Source organism: Canis lupus, chromosome 23 (assembly GCF_048164855.1).
Source record: "Canis lupus baileyi chromosome 23, mCanLup2.hap1, whole genome shotgun sequence".
NCBI classification, from domain to species: domain Eukaryota; kingdom Metazoa; phylum Chordata; class Mammalia; order Carnivora; family Canidae; genus Canis; species Canis lupus.
In genome coordinates, this window is record NC_132860.1 from 14012535 (window position 1) to 14036856 (window position 24322).

General features: G+C 47.2%; 1 protein-coding gene across 4 annotated transcripts in view; it reads right to left on the reverse strand.

The window, feature by feature from the left end:
• SPON1 (spondin 1) overlaps positions 1-21289 on the reverse strand; it is a 251096-nt gene extending 229807 nt beyond the window's left edge. For 2 of the 4 annotated variants that reach the window (XR_012015539.1, XM_072793985.1), the window contains exons 1-2: positions 20980-21289; positions 2341-2447 (exon numbers count right to left, since the gene is read on the reverse strand). Coding sequence is in view for 2 of the 4 variants with exons in the window: in XM_072793985.1 (XP_072650086.1) it covers positions 2341-2447; positions 20980-21217 (345 nt within the window). In the remaining 2 variants the exon portion in view is untranslated. The remainder of the gene's footprint in view (positions 1-2340; positions 2448-20979) is intronic. The other 2 variants (XR_012015538.1, XM_072793984.1) reach the window with 1 other exon arrangement.
• Between the last annotated feature and the right edge of the window lie 3033 nt (positions 21290-24322).

Sequence of the window (24322 nt, forward strand, 5' to 3'; positions counted from 1 at the left end):
TCAGGCATCATTTGTGTGTGTGTGTGTGTGTGTGTGTGTGTGTGTGTCTTATAGGATATACACAAAATTGACCAATCTAACCATTTTAAGTGTACAGTTCAGGGGCATCCAGTACACCCACATTTTCATACAGTCATCACCCCTGTTCCCCTCCAGAATGTTTTTTTCATCTTCCAAACTGAAACTCTATTCCTGTCCATCAATAATTCCCTATTCCCTCTTCCCCTGCGCCCCCTGGCAACTACCGCTGGAGTTTCTCTTTCTCTGGATTTGACTGCCCTAGCTCCTTCACGTAAGTGCAATCATATAGTACGTGTCCTTTTGTGACTAGCTTACTTCACTTCACACAGTGTCATCAAGGTTCACTCATGTTGTAGCATGTGTAAGAATGTCCTTCCTTGTTAACAGTTAATATTGCACTGTATGTATACACATTTGTTTATCCATTCTCGCATCAATGGATGTTTGGGTTGTTTATACCTCTTGGCTACTGTCAATAGTGCTACTATGAACAGGGGTGTACAAATATTTGTTTGAACCCTGCTTTCAACTCTTTTGAGTATATATATCTTTCTCTAAATATCATCTTAAAGCAGATAAATTTTGTTTAGGTAAAAATTAAGGTCATACATTCCCCATCCAACCTTCCAACCCTCTACCCTTTTCCCTTCATAGAACTTTACCCCTCCTGACACTCAGGTACCCAGATGTCTCAGCTGCCTGAATCTGATAAATCATCCACGCCTCCAGGTAAATTAGCACAACAAGGACCAGGGGAATATATCTCAATGTTTTATGGGCTGAAGGCATGCATGAATCTCCCTTTCGCTATGATGACAAGCTTACCAAGACACTGTCCAAACACACTTGTGCCAGGAGCTTATTCAGTACTATTCAGAGATTAAACAATTTAGTCTCTGGGATCAGACACCTGGTGGAGGGACCTGGTGTCTTACCATTTACTAACTGTTGAAGCAAATGAGTTAATCTTGCTAGTTTCAATTTCCTGATCCATAAAATACGGATACTAGCTCCTGTTCACTTGGTTGTTTGGAGAATTAAAGTGAGATATAGGCACACTAATTAAATTAAGATAAACCAAGATAAGGTAAAGAACTTAACATAGCACCTGGCATATGGTCAGAACCCAACAGATATTGGGCATTGTTAGTATTATAATTGAGTAACTCCTTCAGATATACGCCCCAAAAGTTCCTCCTACCTAGATACACAGAAGGACATTATAATGAGCATGGAATTAATAGTCCCACTAGGCCAGAGGCCCAGAGGCCTAAACAATGGACATTTTTTTAAGACATGGGATTCAAAATTACCACCTGGCTACAAAAGATTAAAAGATGTCTTTGGATGGGGAAGATATTTTGGGGCAGGGTCCTCTGTGGCACCCACAATTACACGAGTCCCCAGCAGTCAACTATGGGTGTATCTTTGAGGTTGTTTTTTTTTTTCCTTCTGAGTTTGCAAATGCCAGATAAAAAACAGATTCTAGAACAATGGAAATTTGAGATGAGAAATGGATATAGCCAATTTGGCCAGGCCTCCTCCTAGGATGGCCCCAATCCTTCTGGGACATGTTCTGATGACTGGACAGCCTTTTTCTAAATCTCTGAAAGGGGATGATGTTCCCGCCATTTCCCTTGGAAGAATATTCCACGGTGAAATATGACTCACTGTCAGGGCCCTTGCCTTTGAGATTCTCTTTCTTCTCTTGACCCACTTTCGTCTTGCTGTGCCCTTTTGTGCAAAGTCAAACACAGCCTCCCCTGGAGGAGGCTGCTCTATGAGGACTGACATTTAAAGACCATTACCACCTCTAACACTCAGCCCTGTTCATTTAGCCAAGCAAAGCATGTTTAATTCTTTTAATCTCCTCTCATAAATCAATCTCTTCGTTCCCTTAATAGTCCTTCTCCTATGCTTTGAATTCCTTCCAGTCTGGCCATCCTAAGCTCTTGTTCCGTTTACACTTGAGAATTGCCCGTCAATCTCGAAATGGCTCTCAGGAAAACCAGCTGGGCCCTGCCAGGGCTCCAAGTGCTCCCACGGTGCTGGGCTGTCTGCTGCCCACAGACACTGGGAGGCCTGAGAAGAGCCCTGCCTGTTGGCCAGATCCAAAGGCCTTCAGGCATTTGCTGCCTACACTACTCTGTCTTTCACATGGACCTGGCCCAGCTGGCCCATGGTCAAGGGAAGTGCCCGAGAAGCCACCTCAGACATTTTGATCTCTGCTGTCACTCCAGCTCGTCTACATGTCCACCCTTCACCTGGCGTCCACCCGCAAGGGCACAAGGGCAACTGAGGAGCCCAGAGGGGTCTTACCTGGAAGGTCCCAGCATGGTCTTCTTCCTTATCACCCTCTCTGTTCTCTTTGAGGGCAATTAATGTGAATCCTCTGAAGTATGAGGGAGGGGCAGCTGAAAGTGTTACTGTGGAGAGAGAAGAAAGCAGATTAGAAGCACAGGAACTAGCTGGCTTCTATCTGACAAATGGATGTTCGTGACTTCTCCATCAACACATCAGACCTGTGGGTGGGAAGGGCAGTGGACAGCAGAGAAGCCTCATGCCTCTGAGTCATGAGCTATTGCCCTCCACCCTGCTCCCCCTTGCATTTCAGAACCTGCAAAATGCCTGAACTATGATCTTAGTTGGGCCTCCCTGAAGCAACAAAGGCTTTGGTGAGCTCCTTCCCAGTATTCACAATTTGATAAAGATAGTCCCCAGTCAGCAACCCCCATCTTGACAGCTACCTAATATTACACTTCCATCAGACTGGTCCAAGAGAAATCTAGCTGCTCACAGCACAAACTCCCTCACGAGGTCTTATAGGAGCAGAGGCTGCTGTGCATTTTCCAAAACATACTTCCCTTTTCTTCTGGGCTCTCAGCTAAACCAAATTCTCAGCTTCCCTTGAAGTTAGGTCTGCTTGCACCCTCATCCTGCCAAGGGAAAGCATGAACAGACATGATGCCTACTGCTTCCTGCCTGGCCCATACAAACTCTCCATAGGATCCTCCACTCTTCCTCTCCTATCTATGCCTGCTGAATGCAGGGCATCCAGTAGAAGACTCTGGTATCCAGGAGAAGATGGTGGAGCCACAGGATGGAAGGAACCTGGGTTTCTGAATAGCTACACAGAGAATCATCCACTGAGCAGAAACATCCATATTCTACTTTGCATGAACTGGAAATAAACTTATATTGGGGAGGATTGTTTGTTATAGCAGTTGGAGTTATGACTCTACATTCCTTCTCTTACTTCTCACACCTACCCAGATAACTATGTGTTCATGGAAATCTAGCTCAAGGGCCTTCTCAGCAATCATGGTCACCCCTTCCTTTGTATCTCCAATCTCTCGAGATGGAAATCCTTTATTGCAATTTTTGCACCACATTGCAATTCCCTTTTTACCTGCCTTCTCCACTGGACTGTGAGTTAATGCTGGAGAGGAACTCGTTTTAATTCTCTTTGCAACCCTAGCGTAGAGCCTGACATCTAATAAATGCTCAATTCAAGTTGCTTGAAATTCATATAAGTTGAGATTTAAATTACACTTTGGACTAAAGTGCTAAGATTCTAGCCTTAAGAAACATGGAATTATAGATTATCGGAGCCTCAAGCCTACCCCAAGAATTCTTCGTTCCAGACTCCCAATTTCACAGATTGGAAACAAAGACACAGAAGTTACCAGACACCCCAAGGTAGTAGGACCACTCAGAGGCAGACTTAGGGATAGACTCCTTCCCCAGCTTAACATTCTACCCATGGTGGTACATATTGAGTGTATAGTATGGGTATTCCACAACTGTTAAGTTTTGAAATTTTAAAAATCCACTCACTTGACATATAACATTTACATGATTCTGATAAGAAACCCCTGTTGGGGAAGGACATTCTAGTCTTCTAGTTTCAGCCCTAAAAATAAAGGACCCCAAACCAAAACTTAAACAATTGTCTTGGATAAGGCAGCAGTGGTCACGATGATATCTCAGGGAGGGACTCTGAGACACGAAGATTGCCAATCTCATGCTATAATTGGTCAGTTCATCCCACAAAAGTAATAGAGCATCCTGACTGGCCACTTATGTCTATAAAATGTCAGAAAGACCTTCCCAGTAAGGCAAAAAGGGCATGAGAAAAAGCACAGTAAAAGAGAGTCAGGAAAGTAGGGTGCCCAACAGTGGCCAGCAGAAAATGAGGACTGTGATGTCAGAAGAAAGAGGCGAGATCTCTGAGGGACAAAATGACAGGCTTAAAGCAGTCTGAGGCTATCTAGAGTGGGGTGGCAAATGACCAAGCAAAACAGAAACAGACTCATGGTTACAGAGAACAATCTGGTGGTCCTCAGAGGGCAGTGGAGTGGGGGGAATGGGTGAAATCAGGGAAGAAGATTAAAAGGTACAAACTTCCAGTTAGAAAATAAGTAAGACACGGTGATGCAACATACAGCATAGGGAATATAGTTAATAATATTGTAAAGACTTTGTATGGTGACAGAGAGTAGCTAGATTTATCAGGGTGATTGCTTTGTGATGCATAGAAATGTTGACTCACTATGCTGTGCACCTGAAACTAATATAATATTGTCTGTCAACCGCACTGCAATTTAAAAAAAAAAACCTACAGGTGGGCATGATAACAGCACTTACCTCAAAGTAAGAGTGTGAAGTGTGAATGGAAAGTTCTGAAAATCCTGCCTGGAATATAATAGGCACTTAATAAATATTAGCTCTTATTATCAGTGATGAGATTATCACATTGCATTTTGTGGATAAGTGTTTTTTACCTATTCATTTAAGTCCTTCAAAAGCAAGAACCATATCTAAGCTCAGCACAGTGATTAGCACAGAGGTGATGTGATGTGCAATTAAGTTCACTGAATCGTGTTCATGGACTAGTAAACTTAGTATTATAAAGATGTCAGTTCTTCTTAAATTGATTTATAGATTTAGCGCAATCGAAATTAAATTGCCATCATGGTTTTTCTGTGAAATGATAGGTTGATTCTAAAATGTCTATGAAAAATGCAAAGGGACATAAAAAAAAAAAAAAGAAAATGCAAAGGGTCGAGAATATCCAAGGTAGTCCTGAGAAAGAAGTAAAAAGTTGGAGGGCTTGTACTACCACATATCAAGACTTACGCAGCTATAGAAGTTCAGCCAGTGTATTAGAGAAGAGGCCAACTGTAGAGTCTGGGGTCTAGAAAAAGTTTCACAAGTACATGGAAACTTGATGTATGATTAAGGATGTACTGCAGAGCAGTTGGGGGGGAAAGACGATTATCTTTAAAAAAGGTGCTAGGGCAACTGGACAACTTGTAGAAACAGGTGAATCTTGGTCTCTACACATCACACACAAAATAAACTTCACAGAGATGGTGGAGCTAAACATGAAGAGCAAAACAGCCAAGCTTTGAGAAGTTGGCCAAGGATGGAATATGAATGACCTTGGAGTCAGAAAGATTTTTTTTTTTCAGAAAAAATTTTTTTTAAAAACAGGACATTAAAAAAAAACGCTGACAATAAAGGAGAAGACATATAAAGGGGATGATACAAAAATTTTGCTCAACAAAAGACACCATTCGGAACAAGTACGGCAGAGTGCAGAAGGCATTTGCAATGCACATAACCATAATCAACTTTAATCCAGAACATATAAAAACTATTTCAGATCAATAAGAAAAAGATAGACAACCCAACAGAGAAAAAATAGGCAAGACACATGAACTAGGGCAGTCCAGGTGGCTCAGCGGTTTAGGGCTGCCTTCAGCCCAGGGTGTGATCCTGGAGACCTGGGATCGAGTCCCATGTCGGGCTCCCTGTGTGGAGCCTGGTTCTCCCTCTGCTTGTGTGTGTACCTCTCTCTCTCTCTCTGTGTCTCTCATGAATAAATAAATCAAATCTTAAAAAAAAGAAAAGACATGAACTAATACTTCACAAAGAAGGTGCTCAAATGGCCAAAAAGTGTCAGAAAAGACACTCGACCTCGTTAGTGAACAGGGAGATAGAAATTACTGCATTTCTACCAGATTGGCTAAATGTAAAAGGATTAACGATATCAAATGTTAACTGGAACTTTCACACCCTACTGAACCGAAAATAAGCAGTTTTCACTGGAAAAGTCTTTGGCAGGATTTACTGAAGCTGAACATATACATACCCCATGATCCAGTAATGCCAGTCCTGAATCAACACGAATGTGTACAGATGTGGGCCACACAACACCTATCACAAGATTCATGGTAACATTGTATTAGCACCCAAACGGAAACACTCCATGTCCATCATCAGTAGGATGGACATGGAAGCTGTGGCACATTCGTATAATTGAATGCACTGTAGTAATGAAAATGAGGGAATTCCTGCTACATACAAGAGGGATGGATCTTTTAAACACAATTGAGTGAAAGAAGACACACAGAAGGGCACCTGGGTGGCTCAGTGGCTGAGTGTCTGCCTTTGGTTCTGGTCATGATCCTGGGGTCCCTGGCGTTCCTAGGTAGAGTCCCACATCGGACTCCCCACCAAGGAACCTGTTTCTCCCTCTGCCTATGTCTCTGCCTCTCTCTCTGTCTCTCATGAATAAATGAATAAAATCTTTAAAAAAAAAGAGACACACAAAATAATACAAAAGTTGTGTGTCTTCTTTCACTCAAGATTTATATCAAGTTCAAAAACAGACAAAGTCATCTATGATGCCAGAGACCAGGACAGCAGTTACACATGCAGCAAAGTGGAACAAGTGATTTGGAGGGGCTCAAGCGATGTCTCTGGAGTGCTGGCCATGTTCTGTTGCTCCGTCCAGAGGTCGGCTGCATGAGTGTTTTGGACATGTGATCATTCACTAACCTGGGTGATTTGTGACCTTTCCCATAGGTAAGTTATACCTTGATAAAAATATTATTAAATAATGTTTCTAAATGATAAGTATTCACCTTTTTGTATATCTGGGTAGTGTCCTTAAAGGGTCAGACATAAACTCTGCTTCCCAGAAGGCTGCATCCCCATGGGTTCAAATACACTAAGGGCATACTCTACCTCACAGAACACAATACACAAGATGGAAGTTCTGGAGGCTGAAGTCAGTGTGGGGTTTCAATCCGTAATTATCACTGGTGAGGACGGCAGTACACAGGATAATCCGAAGGCAGACAGGGGATCCTATGCCTCCAGAGAACCCTATTATGTGACTCTTTTCTGAAAGAAACAAACGTGCAGTATGTTCTGAATCCCAGTAATGACTGAACATGATAACTTGGCAATAAATAATAGAATCTTCTCTCTAATGACTCCTCCCAAGTGCCTCCCAAGAGAGGCCATTAAGAGACCCCAGAAATTCAAGGAAAATGCTTATGAAGAATTTTTTTAAAAAACCAAAAAAGGTCCATTTAGAGCCATCCTGTGAGCACTTACAGGGAACTGGTTAAGGGCAAAGATTTCAGATGAGAATCCTAGAGCTATCATTTATTAATTATGTGACCTCTGGCAAGTTATTTCACCTCCCTGTTCCCTCATCTTTAAAAAGAAGTTAATGATATTGCCTTCCTTGTAGGAAAGTAGAGAGGATTAAATAAACATTTATCACAGAGCCTGGCATAAAAGGATTCAGGAAGTATAACAGATGCTGGCGGTGGTGCTGGTACTGGTGCTGGTGACGTTTGAGCTGAAGAAGATGATGATGATGATGAAGGTGATGATTAGGATGATAAAAATCATGATGCTCAGCAGGCTGACTGACAATGGGTTTCAAAAAGCTGGTCCTCAAGGGCAAGCATGGAACCACAAAAAGGAACTCTAGGAGGTGCCAATGAAGGACCACTGGGAGGACTACAGTGGGGATAATCCTCACAGGACTTGGGGATGATCTTCACAGGGCCAGGTTATGGGGATATCTGGGTAAGCACTTCTAATGAACAATCTCCCTGCAGCTCATCACACCCAATATAGGGTGTCCTGTGAGGTCCCCTCAGCCCCACATGCTATATACCCTTTCAACATTCCTTCCTTTTTTCAGAATATCTCTCACCCAATTTTAATCATACTTATTTGTGAATTATATGTTAAGTGCTAGTCTCCTCTAATAAAGTGTAAGCTCTATGAGAGCAGAGACAAGTCTGTCTTAAGCTGCACTGTATTTTTAGCATTCAGTGTGCTTTTTAACACACAGTAAATGCTCAATACTCACTGAATGAATGAATGAGTGAGTGAGTGAATGAATAGGTATTTGTCTTCAATGCAGTTTGCTTGCTCCTGCTCTGGCCCCTCCTCAAAAGTTCCCATGAGTTACCATGTGTAGTATGTCCCTCATCCTTTTGTTACTGAGGTTTTGTCTGTGCAGCCCAGTGCTATGCCCCTGGGGACACAGAGAAAAGACATGGCCTTTCCCTCTAGGAGCATACAGGCTAAGAGCTGGGAAGAAAAGAGTATCAGCAGATTTTTTTTATAACATATGATGGGTGTTATGAAGGTATGAACAATGTGCTCTGGGATCCCAGAGCATCCGGGTCTAATGTGGGAGTCAGAGGAGGATTCGAGGAGGAGGTGGCATTTGAGCTCCAAGTTGAAGAATAGGAGTTTGTCCAGTGGACAAGAGGACTAACAGCACTCTAGGTAGAGGGAAAGGCATGATGAGCCAGTCTTGGCCTTGGAAACTAGAAGTAATTCTGTATTTCATAAAATGCAAGCTGAGAGTGTGCTAAGAGGTCAGGGAAAGAAGGCAAACAGGGGATAGAAATTTAAAAGCCTTCAAAGCCTTGGATACCAGTCTGGAGGTGAAGGAGGAGTCCTGGGGGGTTGAGTTAGGGAATGTCATATTCAGATTTAAGAAGATTGGGCTGGAAGTTGTATGATTACTGAATAATAGCCCTTCCCTAAAAACCAGTGGCAAGGGCCTCTCTGGCCTGCCTTGCTTGTATGAGGACTGATGTTTCACACTGGAGCCTCAGCTTAAATCTCTATCCAAGGTTGAGTTCTCCCCGTCATTGGGTACACTGGCCATATGCAGATCCCAAATTCACAAATAGCTTCCTGTGTCCTTCAAATGTTGGTGTGTCTACCCTCTAACACAAACTCTGATGAGCTGTTACCCAATGCATCTGTTGTGCTTTTCACCCTTGCTGGAGCTCATCTAGTACCATCATGCTCCTCACTCTGCCTTCAGGGAGCTCTCCCCGGCTCCAGCCTCAGTGAAGAGATCCTGAACCAGACCCCAGCTCTACCACAAGCCCAGTGCCTGCCATCCACCTACAAAATGTTACTGAGATGTCCCAGTCTTCACATTTCACACATCAACTATGGGGAACTTAAACTTCTGCCTCAACTTGCAACAGGGGGTTACAAGGACTGCTGGAGTAGTACACAAGCTACAGTGGTCCCTCCCTGCCCTGCACGATGTTCAGAGCACCAGGAAGCTGCAACATGCATGCTTCACTCAGAAACAATAGAGCCCACCCGCCAGCATCAGGCAGGAGATGCTGGTGATGGATTGATAGGAAGACAGGGCTTAAAGTCTAAAGATGAGCAAGTGTGTATATTGGGGTTGGCTTACTCTGTTCTGCTGGACGGTCTTCCTTAGCCTGTGCTCCAGCATTCCCAGTCAGAGATGAAACATCTCCTATTCCAAATTAAATATCCTACAGATATCTAAAAATTGAAAACTGGGGAAACCTGGGGGGGCTCAGCAATTGAGCGTCTGTCTTTGGCTCAGGGTGTGATCCTGGTCCAGGGATCGAGTCCCACATTGGGCTCCCTCCGAGGAGCCTGCTTCTCCCTCTGCCTGTGTCTCTGCCTCTCTTTCTGTGTCTCTCATGAATAAATAAAATCAGATAGATAGATAGATAGATAGATAGATAGATAGATAGATGATAGAAAAAGAAAGAAAGAAGAAAGAAAGAAAGAAAGAAAGAAAGAAAGAAAGAAAGAAAGAAAGAAAGAAAGAAAGAAAGAAAGAAAGAAGAAAGAAAACAGTTTTTCTATAATGGACGTAGCTAACAAATCTGGATTCAAATTCCCTTTGTTTATTATGTGTAACCTTTGGCAAGTTGCTTAACCTCTCATGGTCTTAGTTTCTAAATCTCCTGCAAAAATGGCAGTAATAGTGTTTATCTCACATTGTTATTATGACAAGGAATTAATATCTGTAATAGTAAGTATATATAAATGTTAATAACTTATATTAAAAATAAATCATTCTCTTCTATAAAATAGGGATCATCACTGCCATCTCATGGGTTTGTTATAAGGATTAAAGGAGAGAATGTATATGAAGCACATGTCTACAGCTCAATAGAAGCTCTATCTATAATTCTTCCCCCTAAGTGCTACCTCTTCATGGGATAGCTGGGAGCCAAATGAATGAGTCCTGAGCTGACCGTTATGTGGACGGGAAGAGGGATGGGTGGGAAGGAAGTTCCTGGGGAATTGGAGATGTGTTAGCCAAGAGAATTTAACTGAGAATATGGGTGAGGGCAGGGAGTACCAAGGGACACAATGTCCAGGCGCCCTGCTTCTTCCCCTCCTCAGATGATGGGATCTTTGGGGCTGGCAATAACAGTACCCCCTCTCCCTCCTGAAACATAATGCCATAGAAGTGACTGTGACCCAAATTTAGTCTCTCTCCACACCCCAGTCCTCCGGGTCTCTGACCCAACATAGACCAATCGGAATCCTTCCCTGAGATTTTCCAATTTGGAGTTAAAGGTACAGGGCTTGTCTTTCCTGAAAGGATTTTCATTCAAGGTTCTTGGCAGCTGTCCTCCTTGTTAATTTGGGGAAAGTTTATCTATAGTAAGAAAAATGAGAACAACACATAGAAACACAGCCAAAAGATAAAGGATGGGAGGAGTGAGACAAACAAGGTGGAAGAAACAGGTGGAAAGGATGGAGGGAGGAGAAAACTCTTCAGGGTCCCTAGATCCATTTATACCTGAAGCCAGACCCACCCTTAGACTTTCTAAATATGGAACTCAATAATTCTCTTTTTTGCTTTAGTTAGGTTGACTTTGCTCCTGTCATGTTGCATAGAAAGAGCCTTCACTAATATTGAAACAAAGAAAAAATTCTGCCCAGACTATATGATTCATTAGCAAGCTAGGAAAACAGTATTTGTGGCTAAACTGAGGTGGCTGACCAGGAAGGTGGCAGTTGGCACTTAAATGTCACTGAGATGACAGCAAATCTGTTGACTTCAAAACCATTAACTAGATGTCAACTTTAGGGAAAGAGTCAAGGGATGTCAAAGGAGCCCTGCTCTGCCCAACTATTCTTATCAGCTTTGATAAAGATTTCTAAGACTGCTTATAAGCTGTAGATCACCCAAAATTAGATTATGTGGCTATGCCACTCAGTGACAATCCAGATCCATAAGTGGTTGACAGCTATAGGGATGGACCCAAACATGCTGGAACCATTCTGAGGAAGACTAAGTCATGAGGAATCATGTCAAATCTTACATTCACGGACCAGTCGCACCAGTACAGGGAGACAAGGGACGCAAGCCTTCCCAGCAGTTCACAGGAATTTTTCTGGCTACAAGCTCAGCATGATCCCAGAGTACAGCACAGCTGCCAAAATAGCAAACACAAGACCTGGCAAGCTTAACACAAACACAGTGTTCAGGACAAGGAGATAATCATTCCCCATGTTCCATCCCTATCAGAGCACATCTGGAGTACAAAGTGTAAAGGGACAAGAAACAGGATCCCAGGAAGAATAGCTGAAGAAAGGGGGCGTGTTAGTCAGAAGAGATGTCATGGTTGGTATTTCTCCACAAACACCTCAAGGGCTGACATATGGCCAAGGGGAGACCTTATTCTCTCGACTCCAAAGAACAGAACCTGGACCAATGACTGGAAGATACATGGAAGGGAAGTGTTGGTAAGATTTAGTGCCTGTTACATCCACACCCCCCACAACCAGGTCAGCTGTGGCTCAGGCTCTGCCATCTTGTGAATACTGTCCCCTAAAGGAAGCTCATGATTCTTCTCTCTCCACCACTCCACTGCCAAGGCAGGGGAAGGCTGCTGTCATGCCAGCTTTGAGGACGTTCTACCGGCCACTGGACTTGTGTCTTACTGCAACAGGATAGGGCAGTGATATGACCAGTGCTAACGTATGTGGAGCACGGGAGGTGGGGGTGTGGAGCTGGGAGAGGCTGCGATGGGGAAGCATGCTCATAGAAACATGACAACCTTTTGGCCATCCTCTCTTTGTGCCTCCCATTCTTGTTTTAAAAGGGATAAAAAGTGAGGCATGCGGGGTGGCTCAGTCGGGTAATCATCCGACTCTTGATTTTGGCTCAGGTTATGATCCTGGGGTCATGAGATCGAGCTCCTCATCAGGCACCATATCAGGCTCCCTGCTTAGGATTCTCTCTCTCCCTCTGATTCTTCTTCTCTCTCCCTCTCAAAGGAAAGAAAAAGAAAAGACAGATTATAGATTTCTAGAATCCAGTCCTTTTTGGGGGGTGGGTCCAGTGAAGCTATGGTTGGTTTAACTTTCCATGTGATTCTATGCATAGCTAGGTTTGGAAACCATACAAATGACCCCAGTAACTGCTGATTTTAGGGAAAGTCACTTAATCATTGTTGTCCAGGTTTGATGGATCAACAATCCTCTCTGCTGTCTTCTTCATTCAATCAGAACCAGTGTCTGAAGCTGGGAGCCCCTTCCCTTTGCTCTTTGGCCTGCTGTCCTGCTCCTCACCCCTGAACCATCAATGACCCAGCTTTAGTATGCCCACCTTCTTCCTCCCAAAAGTCTTCACCAGGGACCCAGCCATCTACTTGCCCTCAAGGCTGCCCCAAGTCAATGCCCCAGGGCACAGGGCATCCTTCCTCTCTGCTGCCACCACCTGGATCTCCTTACTGTTGGTCCCTATCTCTAGTCTCACTTCTCTGGCTAAGAGAGAAATGCTTTCTTTCTCCATCTAGCTCTCTGAGAGGAAGATCTCACACCAGGATTCTTTTTTTTTTTTTTTTTTTTTCCCAAAGAAAAATGATTTAATGCCTGTTATGTCCACAAACTGTTCTGGGTGCTAGAACTAAATGGCAGATAAGAAAGATGCAGTCCTTGCTCTCATACAGCTCATATTCTAGCTTGAGGAGGCAGATGATACACAAGATAATTTCAGAGAGTGATTAAGGGCTATCATGACAATAAAATAAGGCAAAAGTAATGGGAAACATAAATTGGTGGTCAAAGAAGCCTCTTTAAAGGGATAAAATCCGAGCTTAAACTTAAAAGACAAGAGGTGAGGCACACAATGATGTGAGGCAAGCATTCTAGTCAAGGAGGTGAGCGTGTACAAAGGCCCCCTGGGAGGGGGGAAGGGGCAATGAGTTTGGTGTGGAAAATTCAAAGGTTAGTGTTGCAGCTGTGAGGAAAAAGAAAAGGAAAAAAGGAAAAAGAAGAAAGATGAAGGGAAAAAGAAAGAAAATGAAGAGGGGAGGACAAGGAGGAGGATCATAAGAGCTTCCTACAGCACCGAGAATCACTATCTACAATTTTTATGACCTGTTTGCTCTGAGTCTGCCCATCTTCCAACGCTCCTACCCCTCCCAACACAGTGGCTTGTGCTTGGCCCTTCCCTGGCTTTCTGATGTCTCACGAAGTCCATGAGGCACACTTACAAATATCTGAGCCACGACATTAGATAGGGTTCAAGTTCTTTCCCACGGGTCTTCTGGGCCTCAGCTAATCTGTAGATGTGTTTCAGTTTCCTGGAACTTTTCATGGAAGTTTTGAATATTCTGGGAAAGTTAGAAGCCTTGTCTATGTAGAGCTCACAAAGATGTCTGGTGATGTCACCTAACTCCTCGCCCTTAACTCCAGCCCAGCCAAGACACCCTGTAAAAGCAGGAAATGTATACCAGCAAGAGCTGGCCAGCCACACGGAAAGCTTTATGTAATGTGGTGAGCTCCCTGATACTGTAGGTGCCTTGACATCATCACATACAACTGTACACGGCCAGAAGAAAAAGGTAGGAAATAACACCATTGATAATTTGGGTCACTTCCCCCCCGCCCCCATTCAATGCATGCATGTGCTTGGGTGTGTGTGAGAGGAGACTCTCATTCCCTCACTCCATCATAGTGAGTATTTTGTACCTGTCATGTCAGTGGTCAAGGACAAGCAAACTTACAAGCTTGTTTTACCTGTTACTCAGTTGAGGAAACATGGGTCCCTTCCAGTGCTGGAGGGACAACTAGAAGTGCTGGACTTCTTGAGAATGGTCAGGTCGCTTCTATTCCTAACAGAATGGTCCAGAAGGCGACACAAATAAGGCTACGTTGAATCTAGTACCCATGTTGTTTACGTACAATTTGAAAGGATTTTTAAGGCATAATTTTGACTTATGGGATCTTTGCTTTCCCCAGTGCCCCTTGAACCTAACCCTCAAGTAAGATGGGACTCCAGTCTCCACAAATTATCTTTCATTTTCATTCTGAATATGCATCCCAGTGAGCTTTTGTTTTTTCTATTTTCCCTTCTCCTCCTCCTCTTCCTGCCCCTCCCTTTCTTCTTCTTCCTTCTTTACTTCCTCCTCTTCTCTCCCATTTTCTTGTGTGACCTACCTCCACCCTCATTCCTTTCTTTCCTTATAGCTTCCTCCTCTATTGATGAGGGAGGGGGCAAGACAGAACAGGCCACTATGACATATTGGCCCCTTTTTTCCCCTCAGTATGAAACCTATCAACACCACACACACACCGTGACACTCCTTCCCCTAAGTATATCAACTTCACATGCTGTTGAGAAGATCCTCAAGATACCTTTCACTGAGTGACAGGACTTTGAAATACTGTGTTTTTATACGAATGTGCATTAAAACATGTGGCAGAGATAGTTAAATGTTCCCTTAAATCTATTTTCACCTTCATCCTTTTGGGGAAAAAAAAACCCAATAACCAAATCCTTTCCCCAAGTGTAGAGGGGCATGTGGCTGCCTAGCTAAATGTCATATTTCCCAGGCTCCCTTGGAGCTAGGTGTGGTCAAGTCACTAAATTCTTACCGGTGGAGTGTGTTTGGAAGTCCTGGGCACAATTCTGGGTTACATCATGAAAAAGAAAGCTGCCTGCCCTCTCCTTCCTTTTCTCCTCTGCAAGCTGAGTGGAACCTAGATGTGCTGGTAGCGACATGGCTGTGACCATTTTGAGGGAAACACCCTACAGCAGTGCTGTCCAGTAGAAATAAGTTCAAGGCAGGTGAAATCCACTGTATTTGTTAACAAGCATCCGGTAGGGCTAAGTGTAAGGCAAGTAAGATTAATTTTAACAACGTATTTTATTTAACCTAATATACACAATTATCACTTGAAGGTGTAATCAGTATAAAAAATTACTGAGAAGTTTTTCTTTCATCCTAATTTCTCAACAACTGGTGTGTATTTTACACTCATAGCACATCCCCATTTGGACTAGCTACATTCCAGGTGCTGTAACTCGTGGCTACGCGATTGGCGGAGCAACACAACCAGAAGGAACCTGGGCTCCCGATTGACCCTGTGGAGCAAAGCTGTCATTATCTCGGACCTCTCATCTACCTCTCATTTAAAACACTGTATTCTGGGGTCTCTTTAAAACATGAGCTTAACCCGTATCTTAACTAATTTAACATAGTAAGAGGTTTTACTCCCCCACAGAAATTAATACCGACCTGCATCTGACATTCTGTATAACTAGCAAATGGAGAGTAATAGTGAAAAGTTCTTGCTATATCAGCCCATGTTTCTGAAATATCAGCAATTATATCCTATTGTTCCAGTTGAGTCAGTCAGCAGCAATGGAATGACAACTTAACGGTGTATGGGGGAGTACCCAAGTTCTAACCTTGAAAAATGCCTACTTGATATGCTTTCGTTTTTTTGTATGTTTTGTGTTTTTTGTCTGTTTCAGGAAATTCAAAGCAGTAATCAATCTCTTTTAATCTTTATTATCGACTTGAACTAAATACCTATTAAAAGGGGGCAAAGTTTAAAAATAAAGTTACAGGAATCCCTGGGTGGCTCAGTGGTTTAGCACCTGCCTTCGGCCCAGGGTGTGATCCTGGAGTCCCGGGATCAAGTCCTGCATCAGGCTCCGGGCATGGAGCCTGCTTCTCCCTCTGCCTGTGTCTCTGCCTCTTTCTCTCTCTGTGTCTCTCATGGATAAATAAATAAAATCTTTAAAAAATAAATAAAGTTACATAAGAAAAAGAGGGGGACACCTGGGTGGCTCAGTTGAACATCTGCCTTAGGCTCAGGATGAGCTCCTAGGACCCTGGGATCGAGTCTCTCATCAGGTTCCCCACAGGGAGCCTGCTTCTCCTTCTGCCTGTGTCTCTGCCTCTCTCTCTCTGTGTCTCTCATGAATCAATAGATAAAATCTTAAAAAAAAATAAAAAGAAAGAAAAAAGGGGAAAGGTATAAGAGGGGAGGTATAACGGGTGACTTACAGTTAATTACAATATCATCAGCAATTTTAATTTTTTAAAACCCCACTAGATAAGAAATAGTTTATTTAAAAGACCTTATCCAGGGGATCCCTGGGTGGCTCAGCAGTTTAGCGCCTGCCTTTGGCCCAGGGTGCGATCCTGGAGTCCCAGGATCGAGTCCCACGTCGGGCTCCCTGCATGGAGCCTGCTTCTCCCTCCTCCTGTGTCTCTGCCTCTCTCTCTCTCTATGTCTATCATAAATAAATAAATCTTTAAAAAATAAAAATAAAATAAAAGACCTTATCCAGCTTAAATTCCTCAATCCCCCATATGCACTTCACAAAAACATAATTTTGAAGGCATGGTAGTATAAATCTGCATGTAAAAATAAAACAATCAAATTAGGGCTTTTTTTTTTTTTTTCCCCTAACCAATTTGCTTCTGTTTCCCTACAAACAAAAGAGATTGGCTAAAGATTGACAAGGTTGTTCATGTTTCTAAATTAATTTTCTGGTTTATGAGGAAATATGATCCTGAAGGCTATAAAAAGAAAAAAAAAGCAAATGTAAATAAGGAGCCATAGCTTTATACTTTGTGTCCCAAGATATGTCAGTTGTTATCTTGAAATGCTGTTGCTCTTTTCCTTCATTGAAGACTCACCGTCCAGAAGGCCCAGGGTAGCTAGAGTGAATTCATTTTATTCCCCTTTCATTTTCGTGCATCAATATAGAAGACTGGTTAAGAACAGAGATTTAGGAGTCAGACATCCCATCATTTATATACTGACATCACTGATTATTAGCTGTGTGATCATGGGGAAGTTCCTGAACCTCTCTGAGAATTGGTCTTCTCATCTGTAAAATAAGAGTAACAATAAATTGCCTCAAAGAACTGTAAAGAATAAGTGAGATGAGTAGGAAGTACTTAACAAAATGTCTCATCCAGTGTCGCTGCCAAGTATTTTTATTTCCAAAATAATCATCTTATTATATAGATATTTTTGAGCACTTACTCTATGACAGCTTTTTTTTTTTAAACAAGGATTATTTCTGACTCTCACAGCAACACTGTAATGGGTGGGGGAGTGCTCTTATTTTACAGCCAGAGAAATTGTGGCTCAGAGAGGGGAAGTGGCCGGCCTGAGGTCACACAGTGAATGTATGACTGAACAGAAGTTGAAACAGACCCAGTCAATATCAAAGCCTCTGCTCTTTCTCCCAGACTGAGGTGGGGCTCTCAAGGATACCCACTCCTCTGGGATGGTGTGCCCCATGGTGGGACAAAGAAAGAGAAAGCCAAGCAGCTTTGGAGGTCTCCAAACCTCCCGGTTTAGAATAAATCCCCCAATTATGCTCAAAGTTGGACAAGCTTTTGAAATCTCAACTGGACATTCTTTTCCCATCAAGTTCCTTGAAATTTCCCCTTTAAAGAGCATCTAGGAAAAGCCACTCTCATTAGCCAGGGTCTGGCTTTATTTTCCTAATAAACAGACCTTTAGTCAGACAAAAAAAGCCTCTTTTATTTTCAATCAATTCTTGAACATTTCAGCTGATTTTCTTCTATTTGGCTTGAAATTGTGATCTGGGAATGGCTGGTCCGGCAAATTGTCCTCCTATAAGGGAAGCCCCTTGAGGATCCTCAACTTGTTATTTTTAATCACTGTAATCTCCTTGTCAAAGGAGGCCACGGTAGGAAACAGAGCAGGCCTTTCAGAGCTTTCTAAAGCACAATTATTGCCAAGGGAGGGGGGATAGGGGGAAGAGGGAGGGAGAGTCGAGAGAAGTGGTGGGAGAGAAGGAAGTCAATGTAGTACTAACAACTTAGAAAAGCCTGAATAATAATCTCCATTGGATCTTGGCTGTTGAGAAGAAACCCCATGTCTGTCTGTCTGTCTGTCTCTCTCTCTCTATATATATATATACACACATATATATACACACATAGATATACTTATATTTATATATATTTTTTAACTGTGACCATTTGATCCAGTGTACAAGACCTACAGGAGATACTGGGTGGGGGGGGTGGTGGAGAACAGAAGCTATTCAGGGATGAACTGGAATTCTGGGGACAAAGATTCTAGGCAGGAAAACAAGCCATGGTTTCGAAGGCTTGTGAGGGGCTCTAACCCACGGAAGAATAAAAAAGAGCCTAGAACATCAGGGGAATGTTAACTTCCAGAGCCCTAAGTCAATAACCTGAACAGAATGCATTAGACTTACTTTGAACATAATTATCCTAAGAAAGTATAAGCCAACAGAAAATGTCACCAACTAGGCCAGCGCCCATTTCCTCTGAACTTTGAGTGGTGGAATCAGGTTTGCTAATCTCAGAGTATTTACTCAGAAATGGTTCCTGCAACATCTTCCTTTCGAGATCTCTTAGCCACCAGAAGAGAGAAAAGGTGGCTGCTTGGCCAACAGCACGAGTGGGAGCATCACAGTCCAAAAGGCTAATGTTTAGGCTGGAACAAAAGTGTAGGGGAATGTCTAGTGATCCCCTCTCCCCCTCTCCCTGAGTCTGGTTCTGGCCTAGCTGTCATGAGCACTGGCAGTGGTGGGACCCTCCATTCCTGTGGATACCTGGTGCCGCCAATGCTCAGCCCCACAGGGAGGATTTGTGTGGGAAGAAATGGCTGGTAGGACACTGGCAGGGGCCCCAGACTTGCCTAAATCAACTAAAAATATCCTCTTGGGCTTATATTAAGAACAATCGAAGGCTAGGCTCCTAGTATGGAGAAATCATTCATTCATTCACTCCATTAATTCAGGAGGGCCCAGATGGCCACCGTTGGCTGGAGACTGGCCTAAGGAGCACCGAGGACACCTACTTTTAATCACATACACACACATCAGACACAGATCTGACTAGACACGTTCCCTCCTCCGTTCTTGAACCAACGAGGGCCTCCTGTGCGCCTGGAACGAACGTGTCCTGGGGACCTCGGGCACGCTCACCTCCGTCAACTCCTTCACTGCCTACAACCACCAGAGCGGCTGGATAATAGCTACTCTCTCTGCTGGGGAAGTAAGTTCAGAGGAATTAAAGGACTTGCACAAGGTCACGCCTCTGCCTGCCACGTGGAGCTTGGGCGGGTTCCCCGGGGAACCCAGGTCCTCGGGTTTGCGGAGGCCCCGAGGGGCGGAGGAGGGCACGGCCGCCTCCCTCCAGCCGCGGGGAGCACCGGGGCGCCGGGGTCGGAGGGGCTCGCCAGGTGCGGGGGCGCCGCCAGGTGCGGGGGCGCCCGGGGGCCGCTCTGCGAAGGTCCAAGGGGACGGGGTCTGGGGCACGATCCCGGGAAACCGGGAGAAGCGTTCTGAGAAGGGTGGCGCCTGCCCCCGGTGGCCTCGGCGCCCGCTGCCCGGGGCCCTAACTTTCTGGGAACCCGGAAGGCGGGGATGCAGGGGCGGCGGCTGCGCCCCCGCCCCCCCGCCCCCAAGACCCGCTCTTCCCCGCGAGGCGCCAGGGCGGACTCCGGACCAGGCGGTGGGGGACGCGCAGCCCCAGGTGAGACGGGCAGGCTTCCCTCCCTGCCCGGGTCCTGCCTCCCGACTGGAGACCGCGGCTGCTGCGCCCCCGGGGGGGGGGGGGGTCCGGGGAGATGTCGGGCTGCGGAGAGGCGGGCGATGGGGCGGCGTGGGGGTCTCCAGGTCTGCGCGGGGCGAGCGGCTGCCCTGCCCCGGAGGCGCTCCCCCGCCCGGGCACCCCGTCCCCGCGCTCCCCGAAGCCCGCGCTCCGCCGAGGAGCCGAAGCGCGACATCCCCCCGGGGCGCGGAGCCTGGGGTGGGGGGCGCTGGAGCCGGGGTCCCCCGGCCTCCGGGGAGCAGGCCGCGGCAATCTGGGCTTCTCTTTCCGTTCTCACCGGGTCTCCCCTTCCCTTTCCTGACCCACGCAGAGCTCCCCGCAGGCCCGCTCCGCTGGGGAGCCCGTCCCGGAGATCCAGACTCTCTTCCCTCGCCTGGGACCCTCGGAGAATAACTCGGAGTTCTTTCCGGGGAGCCCTCCGAAAGCTTCAGGCTCTTCCTCCCCGCGCCCCGGGACCAGTCAAGGGAGAAGCCCAAGCCCCTCTTCCCGAAGGCATCTGTCCGGGGAGGCTGGGGTGCCATCCCGCGGGGGGGGGGGGGGGGCGGGAGAGAAGCCGGCAGGGATGCATCCTCCCCTGCAGGGATGGGAGCGGGGAGAGCGCGACTGGGGGAAACGGGGGTTCCCTCCACTCCAGACCGGATCTGCAGGAGGACGCGTCTCCCCGGCTCTCCCGGAGCGGCCGGGGGGTGTGGGGCGGGAGAAGCCAGGGTCCCTCCCCGCCAGGCCGGCGTGGCGCGGCGCTGGGCTGCAGCCCACGCCCGGGAACCGCGCGTCCGGGATGGGGCTGCCCCGCCCGCCGCGGCCCCCGCGACGGCCCCGGACGCTGGCCCGGGAGGCGCGCGGGGCTGGCGGCCAGGGGGGCCGGGGCGGCCGGGCTGTGCGGGCACCGTGCGCCCGGGGCCGTGCGCCCTCCTCCGGCACCTTCCGGGGGCCGCGGTCCGCGCGCCCCGGCGCCACTTACCACGGTAGCTGGTTGCCGGCTTGTAGAAGTCGGGGTCGCCCTCCACGCGGAGGCTGAACTCGGTGTAGCCCTCGCGCCGCGTGCCCTGGGCGCGCAGGATGCGGCTGCAGTAGCCCTCCGACTTGGGCACCTTGTCCAGGGTCTCGTCGGAGAAGGCCAGCGCCGCGGCCAGGGGCAGCGCCAGGGCCAGCAGCGCTGGACTCGGGCTCAGCCCCGGGGGCGCTGGGGACAGCCTCATCGTCGCGGGCGCTCAACTTCGTGCCGCCGCCACGCGACGCCGGCCCGAGGGGTCCCCGGGGGAGCGAGACCTCGCGGAGCCCGCGCGGGGAGCGGGCGCTGGCGACCCGGGGGCCGTGCGGGGCTCGGCGTGGCGGCCGGCGGGCTGCGCGGAGCGAGGCTGAGCGAGCTGAGCTCTCGGAGCCGCGCGGGGAGGGGAGGGGAGGGGAGGGGGGAGGAGGGGAGGGAGGGGAGGGCGGGCGGCGGCGTAGGGGGAGGAGGGCGGGCTGGCTGCGCCCGGATCCCCGAGCGCAGCGCCGTTTTGTTTCCGAGCCGGCGATCGGCGGCGCGGCCGGGTTTATTTCGCGACGCGGGATTCCCAGGGTCTGGCGAGGAAATCCCAGGGCGCGGGGACCCTGCCGCCCCAACCCCGGCCGCACCCTTGCACCCCGCGGGGCAGAGCCCTCCGCGGAGCGAAAGCCTGAAAACTAACTTTGGTCGCGCATCTCCTTTGCGCCCCGCCACGAGCCGGGGAGGGGCTGGCGGAGGGTAGCTCCCCTCTCCCTGCGCTCAACAAGCGTGACCTTCCTTTCACTCATTTCACAGATGAGCAAACTGAGGCCCGTAGCCGCACGGGCCGGGCGGGGGCAGGGTGCTACGGCTGCTTGACTCCACTGCTCTTTTGGAGCAGGTCAGACTGGAGGATGAGAAGGGAGCCGAATGACTCATCCAACTGCGCCCAGTAGGCACAGCGCCTACAGCCTGTAATATTTTTGGAGGCTCCTGAAAATATTTCCTTTAAAATCAGAAGGGAGAAAGCATTTAGGTCTAATACGATGTTATACTATATGATATTAACGGGTTTCTGCTTATACCTACACGGTCCTAAAATAGGATGTTTGCTCTTCTTTCATGAGGGAAGGAGACCCCAAAGACAAAAGCGCCTAAGGCCCAGGGAAGTCCTCATCTAGCCCTAGGAAGGAGTTTCCAAAGGTTCAAAGAAAAGTCTGTGTTTTCTTGGCTTAGATTTTAGCCCCGGTTCTCAGTCTCCAGTAACCGATGTTTGGAGAGGAACCGAGCCTGAGGCACCAACCCCAAGGCCAGACAGGAAAAGGCCCAGGTGGAGGAATTACTCCCAGTGTTACCCTGGGGACAGACTAGAAGCAAACCTTGGTCCTGCCGCTGGCCCAGTGCGCGATTTGGGCTCTCCAGTCCTCTGTCTCTGGCGCTGGAGGGAGTGTGCGTGTGCCTGCAGGCTAACACACCCTTCCTCTAGGGGGTGCCAGAGTCCAGCGAAATGCCCCAGATGAACCACCTGGCCCAGCCGTCAGGCCTCCCCACCCCTCTGAACCCCTCCTCCGGATGGGTCTGGGCTAGACCTGGGACTCACCAAGCCCACCTGGGAGATGCCTTAAGGACCCGCTTCCCCTCTGTGGGCGCAAGCATCCCTCCCCAGGTGTTTTCAGAAGTTTTGGTTACCCCCACTTTCATCATCTTCATAAGTGCCTACATGTAAAAAGCAGTCTCCTGTGCTTTCCAGGTTTTTCTCATTGAGGCCACTCACACACAGCCCAGAAGAGCTTCTGCACTGGAGAGCTCCCTTCCTCCACACCCGCCCACTCTTCATCCTGGTCCTGGGACTCCCGCTAACACCATTACCTGGGCCCCTTCTCTCAGAAGTCACCCATGCTCGAGTGCCCACTAACTGAAGCAAATTGTCATTTCTCGGTCCTGACCTTTCTTGACCCTCCTGGCCCACCTGGTCTAGCTGACCAGTGCTCCTTTCAAGAGGTGACACCCTGGTTCACGTCTGGGTCCTGAGTGAATTATCTCCCGTGTCCCTGGCTCGGAGCTCATGCTAGATTCCGTGGTGCATAGGCCCAATCATCCAGCATGCTTTTGTTGAGTGTGGATTTGGGGCCAAGTCTGTGCTGAGCAGTGAGCACCACAGGGAACAAAAATTCATTCATTCATTCATTCATTCATTCATTCATTCATTCATTATGTTGGAGGCCCTCCATGCACTCAGCGCTGGACACAAGACAGACTTATTACTTGGCTTTGTGGATCTTCCCATCCAGTGGCAAAAGCAAACATTAAATACATAGTTACAGGATCTTTTCAAATTATACTTGTGATATATGCTACAGACTAAAGTGTTTTGTGAGATTTTATCTCAGAGGACGGGAATGAATACACAGAGATGAATAAAGTGCGGCTCCTGTCTTTACAGATCTTATGGTGTGTCCAATAACCCAAATATGTGCTCTTGAATATCTTTCCATCTAAATCAACATATTCAAATCAAACATGGATATGGGCGGGTGTGGAATGGGTAGGGATGTAAGAGTTAATTTTTTTTTATTAAACATTGACAAGAATACCATGTCAAGTATGAGGCCCATTTCTCCTTCTGCCTCATTTCCCAAATTAGGAACCTATAAAATCTCCTGTGTAGGTGCCACAGCTAATAAGGGAAAAAGATGCAAGATTCAAAACAGGCCTCACCCACACCAAAGTGGGGTTCTTCCCACCACCCAGTGTTAACCTCATCGTCTGGGCTATGGCAGCAGGCTCTCAGGAGCCCATCTAGCTCCAACACCACTACCCACACTAGATCTCCCCAACCCAGCTCTGCTGTCACATCAGCCCTCTGTTCTCTCTCCACACATCCAATCCATCACCGGGTTTCACCTTCTAACTACCTCTTGAACCTGTCCACTTCTCTCTATCTCCTCTGCCACCACACCAGTCAGGTGTCACCATCTCTCAGCCTCCTAATTGGGCTGCCCGCGTCCACTCGTGTTCCCCTCCAATCTGCCTTCTGCCCCGAAGCCCAAATGATCCTTTTCAAACTGGAGGTTTGAATGTCAATCCCAAGGTTAAAATCTGCATCAGTGGCTTTTGGGGACTCTCAGAGTAAAGAAATCAATCTTCAACGGGGCCTCCGGGCCCTCCCAAATCCTCCCAGGCCATGCACCCCTTTTGTCATGGGCTCCAGCCACCAGGGCTTTTCAGTGATGTGAGCATGTGCCTGGGCTCTGTGCCGGGGCTGTTCTCTCGGGGTGGCTTCCAACGCTTTAGAGGCACTCCCACCTGCCACCCCAACCCCCCACCCCACCCCCAC